Here is an 11,712-nt window from a genome sequence, read left to right as displayed (position 1 = left end):
GTCGATCGAGTTGGGGTTTGTGCATTATTATATATGTGATGTTAGCTTATTAACTATTTCCTATATGATCGGATATATATATATATATATAGAAAAAATTCATTCTACACACGCTTATGATGTAGGAGGTATCTGACCTAACGAAAGATATGTATGAGGTGTATATGATCATACTAGACCATCTGTGATGGTATATACTTTAATTATGTAACCATACATGGAGTATATGAACATGCTCATTTTTATATTCTAGTACTAATATATAATCATGATATATTTAAAAAGTAGGGATGTTTTTGAAATTTTTGGTACATATCCCTTTGAAGTATCTTAGAATTAGTGTATATATATATATATATGTATGTATGTATATATGCCTCATCATGTGGCCTTAGCTTCTTGTTTGATGAAAAATTCATGCATGCATCATATATAAGCCTGTTGTTGTATATATTATAGTTTAATTTGTGTCCATTGGGTTACTGAGACTGCATGCATAAATACATGCATCTATGTTAGCATGTACCAAAACGGCTAAGTGCGGGCTTTTCTTGGTTGAGTCAAACGGAGGAGAAACTAGCTACCAACAGAAATATATAGATATACAGGCATGAGACATGCATAGAGTAGTTTTAATTAGCCATGCTTGAACGATTGCACAGGTACTGTATGCATGCCTAAACACATACAGGGAGATGTATAGCGGATCAGATACCATATAGCCCGACATCAGTCCTCATGTATATGTTTCTGAACACGTACCTGCTCAAATTTAGCAGCAATAATCCATACTGTACAGTCCTACCATACGGAGAAATGCTCAAATTTATTAATGGGGTTAAAAAAAGAATGAAGCTTTATTAAAGTATTCTTTTTCTTTTCATTAAAAGGGTATAAACAAAGAGTTTACAAACAAGTGCTCCGATGTCCTCGACAATTAGGCTGACAACTGGATGCTCCTCGAAAATCCTCCTGTTCCGCCGCTCGTTCCAAATGGACCGGATGGTGATAAGGATGATCAGGGAGTCGAAACAACGCCGGTTTTGCTTACCAAAACGCTTTATTAAAAGTATGTATGTAGGTATGGTATCCTGATGATGATGATCAGCAGTACATGGACGACAGTACAGGAACAAGCGAACAAGTGATTAAGCAGCGTGCAACAGGTTTTGATGGAGCTTTTGAGGTTTATCTGGAAGTGAAGCCCAGCCCAGCCCAACTTTCTAAAAAGATGATATTTTTGGTATATACTAGAGTTTTGCACTAATAAAGCGAGCACTTGATGTTTGGTGCTTCATTCATTCATTATTCCAAGCAAGTTCCGTAATGCTCAAGGACATAAGTCCAAGCAACTCACATCGATTTCAAGCTCACAAAATAAATGGTGTCTCATCAATCTGGGGCGACCACGGCACCAGAACAGCCTCCATGGACGGCTCCGATCGATCGACTTTTATAGGTGAGATTTAAACCCATAAGCTCATAAACCCCTCCGAAAAATATTTATAAGGCTTATTTTCTGTAAACCCTACCAAAATATCTTATCTTTTTTCTCCCACTACCTTTGTTTCCCTCATCTACAGAGCATTAATGAGGGGTAGAAAAATCATTACGCACTAAAAAAACTTTTTATAAGCCACTGCAACAAAACATCACTTTATATTTATAATAAATTCTGCGCAATGTGTCGGACGTTATCTAAATTCTTTCGTATGAGAGGGCTATAGAGGAGCTTTTATACCGTTAGGGCCTGTTTAGATCAGGGCGCATAAACGCAAAAAAGTTTTTTGCAAAAGAATCTTGTTAATTTGAAGTACTAAATGAAGTCTATTTACAAAACTTTTTGCACAGATGGGTTGTAAATCGCGAGACGAATCTAATGATGATAATTAATCCATGATTAAGCAATAATTAGCGGATGGTTACTGTAGCATCACTGTTGCAAATATGGATTAAGTAGGCTCATTAGATTCGTATCGCGATTTACAGCCCATCCATGCAAAAAGTTTTGTAAATAGACTTTGTTTAGTACTTCAAATTAGTAAGATTTCTTCGAAAATTTTGGATTTACAGCTTTTTTGCGTTTTTGCGCTGTGAACTAAACAGACTTATAAGCTACTCCAAACCCCACGGCCGGCTAGTCGTTGGACGGAACCAAAAACCTGACGGGAGGTGGGCCCCACCGGCGCATGGGATTGGGCGTTGCCTGGTCGTCGTGACAGTGACATGTATCATCTCCGATCCGAGGTACGGTACGGTCGTCGCCTTTGGCTTTACTACTATAGTTGGTCCGCTGTGGTAGCTAGCCTGTGAGGATGACAGAGCGACACGTAATCATATCATATCGATCGAGCACACCAATCCTTATTGCATCGCCTTATTCATAGTTCTTGCATCTTTTGTCCAAGTTAAAACAGCGGAGAGATTCGTGGATCGATGGTTGGATTCTTACAGTCTGTTTGCTATGACTCCAAACAGAGTTTGGAGTATCTCTACTTCCAAACTTCAGTGGAGGTAGGTCTAAGTGGAGTTGGTGCTGTATGGGTACGGTGTTTGGCTACGAGGACGTTCTCAACTTAAAGAATATGATTTTCAAAATATATTACTATCGTTACCCTTGATTCGTGGGACCCACATATCATACTCTTTTTTCTGATTTTTCTTTTTCTGCCTTGTCTTGTCCTTGCCGTTGATCTTCCTCGGTAGGCTTAGGGATGGCAACGGGTCGGGTTCGGGTCGGGTAGAGCAAATACCCGCCCGCGAGCGTACCCGCGGGTAAAATCTCGTACCCATGCCCGAACCCGTCGAGTTTCGGGCGGGTTTCGGGTACCCGTCGGGTTTTCAAAAACGGCGATATACAGTTAAATACAACAGCATAACCACTGACCAGCTAACAAATCTCTAATGCAACAGCATTCCAACAGCAATATTAAGGAGAACCGCATTGAATAACATGAAAATATGAATATGAAAGTCAATTGATCAAGTAAAACCACAAATTTCAGTTGATACAACCGGAAATTACAATCATACACGCATTATTGAGTACAATTCCAACCACAAATTACAGTTCATACAATCAGCAGCATGGCAGCAAGCAGCAGCTAGCACATATGAAGAACCACCAGCAGTTAGGCCTACCAACAATCCAGCAGGCAGCAGTAAGCAGCAAGTAGGCCTAGCAATATGAGAAAACACCTCATATGAGAAAACAACATGAAAATATGATGGTAGAATCACTTGACAGCATGAGGAAACACCTCACCTAATCACTTGACATGAAAAAGCAGCATGGATTGTGTTGCAATCTTCCTATATTTCAATCAATGATGGTAGAATCAGGATCATCCTAATAACAATGATAATGTTAAGAGTTGGTTCAATAAACAAACAAAAATAATATAAATGCTAATGGGTTTAACTTTAATATTACCATTTCCTCCTCTTCATCCTCCAAACAAGTCATTAGTGCATTCATGAAACCAGATTGATCACCTAACATACCAGCACGAGACCAAACTTGCATGCACATCAACCCTTCAACTGTTTTAGGAGCAAGTCTACTTCGATGCGGGCTAATTACCCTTCCACCAGTACTAAACACAGATTCTGATGCCACTGTCGTAACAGGAATTGCCATTATATCTCGAGCAATTCTTCTAAGAATTGGATACTTAATTCCTGCATACTGCCACCAGCTAATGATGTCAAGTTCTTGAGTTCTAGGCAATGTTGGCTCCTCCAAATGCGCAAATAAGTTGAGGATTCTTCGGGTTCTTCCGACAAGAACTTATCAAATATACCAAACATAAGATCATCTCCTTCATTTAGGGCAACGTTTCTATTAGCTGCACCTAGAGCATCAAATTGTTGCCCTACCCTCCATGGAATCTTGGTATTCCAATACCAATTCATACAATAAACTTTTAACTCTAGACACTTCAATATCTGTAGCTTCTTCCCCATAAATAGTTCTATAAAATGCTTTCATGAATATCAATTTATACCTAGGATCTAAAACAGTGGCTATCTCCATAAGGCCATGCGCATCTGTCCAATACTTTCTAAATTTATCTTTCATCAAGGCTGACATCTCTTCTATCTTTGGGATACCACTAGTTTTCCATTTCTCAATAGCTAAATAGATACCACATATTTTGGGGAAAAAAAGATTTGTTGTCACATAATTGGAACCTAACAATAACTCTAACTCTGTTGCATCAAAGAACATTTTCAGCCTACCACATAGCTCCCTAGTAAATATCCAATCATCCTCCGTTGGCTTAAAAGGAGCACAGAGTTTTTCTTTACTTGCTAGGCGATCAAAAACTGATTGATACTCTAATGCAGTGCTAAGCATAATATAAGTAGAATTCCATCTAGTTTTACAATCTAGAGCTATCCTTCTATCATATCTAACATTCATTTGGGCTGCTGTGCGCTCAAAACGCTCATGTCTTTTAGGAGTGGCACACCAAAATCCAACACTATCACACACCCTTTCAATGCCCTCATCCATCACAGCCATTCCATCTTTGACAATAAGATTTATAATATGTGCCGCACAACGCATATGTAACAGTTTACCATGTAACATGAGAGAGGAAAGAGGTAGCTTATCTTGCATAGTATTCATCAAAGTATCGTTGCTGCTGCAGTTATCAAGAGTAACTGTCGAGATCTTCTTTTGAATTAGCCAATCTTGTAGGACTTCATAAAGTACATCACTTATGACTTCACCGGTGTGTGGAGCGGGCACATGTATAAACCTACAAACAGCATGCATCAACATAGGATAGTATGATTTTCAGCTAATAGGATAGTATAAAAATAGAAAATACATCATTTACCTCAAAAGAAAAGATTTCAACTTCCAATCATTATCAATAAAATGCACTGTAACTGATATATATCCCTTTTTTTGATGATTTGCTGTCCACATATCAGTTGTTACAGCAATTCGAGATTGACATTGTTGGAAGAAATTCACCATAGAACGCCTTTGCACCTCGTACATATCCAATATGTCTTTTTTAATAGTGTTCCTAGACATTACTTTAAAAAGAGGTTGCATTGCTGCACAAAACCTCCTAAAACCAGCATGATCAACCATAGAAAGTGGATACTCATGAAGACATATCATTAGTGCGAGTTCTTTCCTAGCAACTTGCTTATCAAAGACATACTTGTCCAGTAATACTGCCCCATTCTCATGTTTACCCAACTTCAAGGTTGATTGCTTTAAACCTTTCCTAACTTGTCTCGATTGACAACTTGCAATGTGATTACGCAAGTGAGTCGTGCCTGCTCTACCATCCCCAGCTAATATTTTTTTACACCATTTGCACTCAGCTCTAGTTCTGCCACTAACAGTTACTTGTTCAAAATCTAGCCAAACATCAGATTTGAGCTTCCTTTTCTTCACAAAAGGAACATCATCTTCATCATCTATAACCACACGATCTATACCTTGTTGTGGTTGTGCTGCCGCAGGTTGAGCTTCAGCACTTGACGATGGCGTACCACTCGGAGTAGTAGTAGGGATAGCACTTGATGTTGGGGTTGCAGCGCTGCCGGCGCCAATGCTTGAGGATGGATTACCACCAGCAGCAGCAGCACGAGGAGGACGAGGAGCTCGCGAGCCAGATCCACTTGTTGATGCCATAGATGAGGATGACCGAAGATGTTGAGCAGAGTCACCTTGAGATGCCAAAAGAAACCAAGGATACTTAACCGGATCCATGACGACGGGCGCAGGGGGCTGAACCTGAACGGCGCTGGTGCAGGGGGCTAACTGGGCAACTGGCTGAGTGGCCGGGGCGGCGGGCGCGCCCAGCGGCCTAAGCGCCGGGCAGCCGGGGCGGCGCCTGCGCTCAGCGGCCGGGGTAGGGGGCGGCGGCCTAGGCGGTGCGGCGGCGCCGGCGCCCGGCGGCGAGCGCGGCGGGCGCGGCGGGAGGCGGCCGGGGCGGCGCCATCGCCCGGTGGAGGGCGCAGCGGGCGGCGGCCTGAGCGGCGCCGGCGCCTAGCGGCCGGGGCGGCGGGCGGCGGCCTGGGCCCTGGGACGGGGTCACGGGGAGCCCGGGAGGGTGGCGGCTGGTCTGGTAGCGGGGTGGGTGGTGGAGGTGGAGTGGTGCTGTGGTGGTCTGGTGGATTTGAGAGTTAGGTTTTTTACTGGGCTGGGCCAAATCTAAATATGGGCTGAATTCGGTAACCCGTCGGGTACCCGCGGGCGGGAATTAAGACCCGCGCCCGACCCGATTTTTTCGTGGGTCGGGTTCGGGTAAGACCCACGGGTCAAAATACGTACCTAGACCCGTGCCCGTCGGGTCGGGTACCCGCGGGTAACCCAAACCCGCGGGTTAAATTGCCATCCCTAGGCAGGCTCGACCACCTACCCCTCGTTGGTGGCTCCCTTGCTCATGGGCCTCGCCACCGGGATGGACCCGTGTGCGGCTAGGCGTTCGGCGTCGGTCGCACCTCCGTCCTCACCGCCGTGCTCCGCCACACCGTGGCGCTGCTCTTGGCCGCGTCCATGCCCATCCCCTTGCTCTGGCTTGCCATGTGCCACATGCTCGTCGCCGCCGACCAGGAACCCGACATTGCCGCCGCCACGTATGACTTTATCCAATGCTCGCTCTTGGACCTTGTCGTGCAGTCCTTCCTCCACCCGCTGCGTGTGTACCTCCACGCGCAATCCATCACGCTCCCGCTCACATACGCGGGGGTGGCGCCAGTGGGGAGAGGTGGCCTGCAAGCGACAGCCGCGGGCCGATGGGGCGGATTCCGATGAGGGCGGCCTGCAGAAGGCGGGCTGGGGAGGAGCAGAGGCGGTGGCGGTAGGGGAGGAGCAGTGGCGGCGGGCCGGGGAGGAACAGAGGCGGTGGCGGTAGGGGAGGAGCAGTGGCGGGCTAGGGAGGAGCAGGCAGCGGTGGCGAACGGATGGGGCGGAGTAGGGGCGGCGGCGGGTAGGGGAGGAGTAGGGGCGGCGAGCCGATGGGGAGGAGCAAGGCGGCGGCGGCGGTAGCAGGAGAGGAGCTGGGGTGGCGGTGGCAGGGGAGGGGATGGTGCTCACATCAGCAGGGCGGAGGAGGGGGAGCCGCGGCTGCCCGGCGCGCGCGGGAGGAAGGCCGTCGCGAGGGAAGGGTGCCGCACCGAGGGGGGCGGCGGGGACTTGGGAAAAAAAGAAAGCGAATCAATTTTTAACCAGTTGTAATGGTGGGTATTATCTCACAACTCCACATCTAGATCTATGTTCGAGTTTTCTGGAGCTGCAAAAGAGGTGCTTCAAAACTCCAAATTTATTTGAACTACAGCTCCATAGAATTTTGGAGTTAGATGTTTAGCTACAAAATTATTTAGCCTTTAGATGACAAATACGTACAACAGGAGAAGGTGCATGTCTCTTCTTTGTAGGCAGGGGGATTCGACCGACCGTTACGTTGCCTTGGTACGTACGTAGTATATAGGGAGCTCCCATTGTACAGCCTGATCGACGTGTTCATTTTGTTACGACTCAAAATTAATGATCAAGTTAATCTCTGCTAGCTAGCTCGAGCATGCATGATATATTGAGTGGAATGAATATGCACGTCTGGTCCCGTTTATTTTAGCTTCTGCCCAATTCTAAAGGCTCGATTTTGAAAAATAATTCCTCAAATCAAGCCTTCAAAATCGGCCATAAGCAGAAATAAATAGGACCAATAATGCAGCCTAGTTAGCTGCCCGTCGGTCTTTACCATCGCCATCATCATCCAGTAGTTAGTACCGTAGTACTCCCTCTATCAAAAAAGAATGCAACTTTGGCTTGTCGAGAAGTCAAACAATTTTAACTTTGATCAAAATTATAAAAAAATTACTAGATTTAGTATAAAACTATATTACATGATTAATATAATTATAATTATTTTGTAACATAATTTTTAATATTATAATATATAATTTTGGTTAAATTTGAAACTATTTGAACTCCGGAAAGCGAGAGTTGCAATTTTTGTTTTACGGAGCTGAGTAGAATACAAGCAAGCCACGATGCAGCTTTCACTTAATTATTGCATGACTGTTACCGCAGCAGCTAGCGGCTGGGGTTACGTTTATATCGATCGTCCTCGTCGTCGTCGGCCACGTGGCAGCTGCACCACCCCCGACGGGCGGGTGGTTCCGGTAGTTGCCACATACCCACCCGGGACCGGGATAAAGCCAGCAGCCAGACAACTTGCTTGCTGCCCAATAAATGCACCACCACCACCACCACCACCAGCAGCAGCAGCAGCAGGAGGCACCAGCAGCCTGACGCGCGCGGGACGACGATGCAGCCGGAGGTGGACGGCGACACGCCGGCGCTGCGGTCCGTCGCGGACGCCGCGCGCATGGTGTGGGACGAGTCCAAGCGCCTCTGGGGCATCGGCCTCCCAATCGCCGTGGGCATGGTCAGCATGTACGCCATCAGCTCCATCACCCAGATGTTCATCGGCCACCTTGGCAACCTCCCCCTCGCCGCCGCCTCCATCGGCCTCTCCGTCTTCGCCACCTTCGCGCTCGGCTTCCTCCTCGGCATGGGCAGCGCGCTCGAGACGCTCTGCGGGCAGGCCTTCGGCGCGGGGCAGGTCGCCATGCTCGGCGTCTATCTCCAGCGCTCCTGGATCATCCTCCTCGCAACCTCGGTGCTCATGTCGCCGTTCTTCGTCTTCGCCGAGCCGCTGCTCCTGCTCATCGGCCAGGAGCCGGACGTCGCGCGCGAGGCCGGCAGGTTCGCGCTCTACATCCTCCCCTCCGTCTTCGGCATGGCCGTCAACTTCGCCTCCAGCAAGTTCCTCCAGGCGCAGAGCAAGGTGACGGTGCCCGCCTGGATCGGCCTCGGCGCCCTGCTCGCCAACCTCCTCCTCAACTACCTCTTCGTCGTGGTCCTCGGCTGGGGCCTCCCCGGCGCCGCCGCCGCCTACGACCTCGCCCACTGGGGCATCGCGCTGGGGCAGATCGCCTACATCATCGGGTGGTGCAGGGACGGGTGGAGGGGCTGGTCCGCCGCCGCCTTCCACGACATCTGGGCCTTCGTCAGGCTCTCGCTCGAGTCCGCCGTCATGCTCTGCCTCGAGTTATGGTACGTGGGCCTCATCACCGTGCTCACCGGCGACCTCCAGGACGCGCAGATCGCCGTCGACTCCCTGGGCATATGCATGAACATCAACGGGTGGGAGGCGATGATCTTCATCGGCCTCAACGCGGCCATCAGCGTCCGGGTCTCCAACGAGCTCGGGTCCGGCCGCCCCAGGGCCGCGTGGAACGCCGTCATGGTCGTGGTCGCGGAGGCGCTGCTCATCGGCGTCCTCTGCATGGTGCTCGTGCTCGTCTTCAGGGACAGCTTCTCCATCATCTTCACCAGCGACGACGACCTGCGGCACGCCGTGTCCAGGATCGCCGGCCTGCTGGGGCTCACCATGGTGCTCAACAGCGTGCAGCCGGTGATCTCGGGGGTGGCGGTCGGGGGAGGATGGCAGGGGCTCGTCGCCTACATCAACCTCGGCTGCTACTACATCTTCGGGCTGCCCCTGGGATACCTGCTCGGCTACCAACTAAACTATGGAGTTGGGGTATGCATCTAGTTTGTTTTAATTATTTGGGTTTGTTTATTTTGTTTTATTGACTACCAAAAAAGAAAAAAAAATCATCACTCTCTCTCATGAATGGCAGGGGATTTGGTCCGGCATGCTCTGTGGTATTGCCCTCCAGACGCTCATCTTGCTAGCCGTCGTCTGGAGAACAGATTGGAAAGCAGAGGTAGCAACAACATACACACCACACCATGCTCTCTTCTCTCTCTCTCTCTCTCATATTCTTGATTGAAATATTAATTCTATTGCTGCAGGCCGCCCAAGCTTCAAGCCGTGTGCAAAAGTGGGGCGGCAAAGGCACTGATGAAGAAGTCATCAAGCCTCTCCTTGAATGAATGAAGAGAATTAGTGTAGCACGTACCATATATATCTCAAATTCCCCTTTCCCTTTTCTTGCCAAAAAAAATTGGCACTTTGCCCTCTTAATTTTGTCACTTGTATTTGAATAACTGTAATGTAATTGATTGGACCTGGTTATGATTCCTTAGTTCACGGCGTGTATGGACATGGCTAGGCAGGCTATGTGTTGTTGGTAAAGAGAAAAGAGAGATGTATCAGCAAAATGGTGTGCTATACCTTCTCAAGACAAAAAAAAAATTGTTCTTTTTTCCGGGTAATTGGATTCTCTTTGATGGCTTGGAATGAACTCGAACAGCTCTGTTAGTTCTCTCCCTATGGGTAAATGAACGCAGCAAGTACATTCTTAAAACACCACGCTGTCTGATGATGACTGAAAATCTGAAATAGATGTGTACTCTTTCCATCTCTCCGTCCTATGAAGAACACAATTCTAGTCTTGTTCAGATAGATCGGTGGCGGTATGAAAAGACTAAAATATCCTTATTTGTTGACCACGTATGCAGTTATTTTTGGCATGAAAATCAAATCTGACCATTTAATTAGGCAGCTAGTTGAGATCTTATTTTTAAAATTGCACTTTTTATGGGATATTTTTCAAAAGCAGAATTGTACTCTTAGAGCGAGTATGGAACAAGGGGTTCTTGTCAAGCTATTAATTGCCTCCGTGTCATTGTGTGACTTGGAGGAGCGGTTGAGCTGATGCAGCCAAGAGTACAATGATGCATTCTTTGTATGCATTTGCCATAATGCAAAAAAAAGTCAGATATCATTCAAGTCCAGATCAAATAGAACTAAGAAAATAAAAGTTTGAACATACCGATTACACCTTGGACGTGTCAGATCCAAGAGGTTGAGGTGCAGAAGCATCATTTCAAAACCACACAAGCTGCAGTCGGCAAAGAGGGATCCATCAACCACTGGGTTTTTTTCTTCATTTTTCCTTTCGCTTTGGTGTAAGATAGAGTATTTCTTTCTTTTTTTTTGCAGCTGTCGCGGAGTAGAGTATGATAGAATTTGCATTACACCCTGTTTGAATGTATACATTAAAATCCGAAATTTGGAATTAGCATTGGAGGCACTGAATATCAGCTATTTGGGTGGTTTTAGAATTAGAATTGGAAACTTGATGCAATACCAAGCGGTATTTAGGGTACTATCGCAGCCCCTCCCACGATGCCGAGGCCTCCACCTCGGTATTGCACGAAATCGCTCTTCCTCCCCGCTCCCTCTTCCTCACAGTTCCCCTCTCTTTGCATCTCTCTTCCCCTTTGCTCCCTAAGCTCCCTCGCCAGTCGCCAGTCGCCACAGGCAGCGTGCTCCGACGCCTTTGCCTCCACGCTCCTTGCTGGTGGCCGCGTGCTTCGACACCTTCGCCTCCACGCTCGTTGCCGATGGCCTCATCTCGCGGTCGCTCCTCGGGGCTCCTGCGACCTCACCCACGACCCGGGCAAGCTCACGGCGGGGTCGCGCTCGTGCCAGCTCGCCACCATCGACGGCGTGCGGGGGCTAGCGCCGAGCACGCTACCCAACACCACGTGCCTCTACGTCGTGCCGGGTCTGGAGTTCATGCTGTGCGGGATGGCGGCCACAGTCACCGTCTGTTGGACCAGAGGTGGGGAAGGGGGCGGGAGCGGTGGGCAGACGCGATGGAGAGAAGGGGAAAGGAACCGAAGGTGGGAGGAGAAAGCGGCCACCCCCACGGCTGAGGGGTAAGGAGAGCTCTCTGCCTCCGCGCGCCATTCTG

At 48.0% G+C, this 11,712-nt stretch overlaps 1 protein-coding gene and 1 long non-coding RNA gene across 2 annotated transcripts; one reads left to right on the top strand and one right to left on the bottom strand.

Annotated features, from left to right (window-relative positions):
* Nucleotides 1-3,165: 3,165 nt before the first annotated feature.
* Nucleotides 3,166-3,500, bottom strand: LOC112897356. Its single transcript, XR_003229647.1, has 3 exons — nucleotides 3,434-3,500; nucleotides 3,266-3,349; nucleotides 3,166-3,178 (listed from the first exon to the last, which is right to left on the bottom strand). It is a non-coding gene; the product is annotated as an uncharacterized LOC112897356 (long non-coding RNA).
* A 4,731-nt stretch (nucleotides 3,501-8,231) lies between these two features.
* Nucleotides 8,232-10,225, top strand: LOC112897354 (protein DETOXIFICATION 35-like). Its single transcript, XM_025965637.1, has 3 exons — nucleotides 8,232-9,587; nucleotides 9,688-9,774; nucleotides 9,863-10,225. Exons 1-3 carry the CDS (start codon nucleotides 8,307-8,309, stop codon nucleotides 9,941-9,943), a joined length of 1,449 nt encoding a protein of 482 aa, XP_025821422.1. The 5' UTR covers nucleotides 8,232-8,306; the 3' UTR covers nucleotides 9,944-10,225.
* The last annotated feature ends 1,487 nt before the right edge of the window (nucleotides 10,226-11,712 follow it).

The sequence above is a fragment of the Panicum hallii genome, chromosome 6 (assembly GCF_002211085.1).
Source record: "Panicum hallii strain FIL2 chromosome 6, PHallii_v3.1, whole genome shotgun sequence".
NCBI lineage: Eukaryota > Viridiplantae > Streptophyta > Magnoliopsida > Poales > Poaceae > Panicum > Panicum hallii.
The sequence above is the reverse complement of the archived record's forward strand: the minus strand, read 5'-3'. Positions and strand labels throughout refer to the sequence as shown.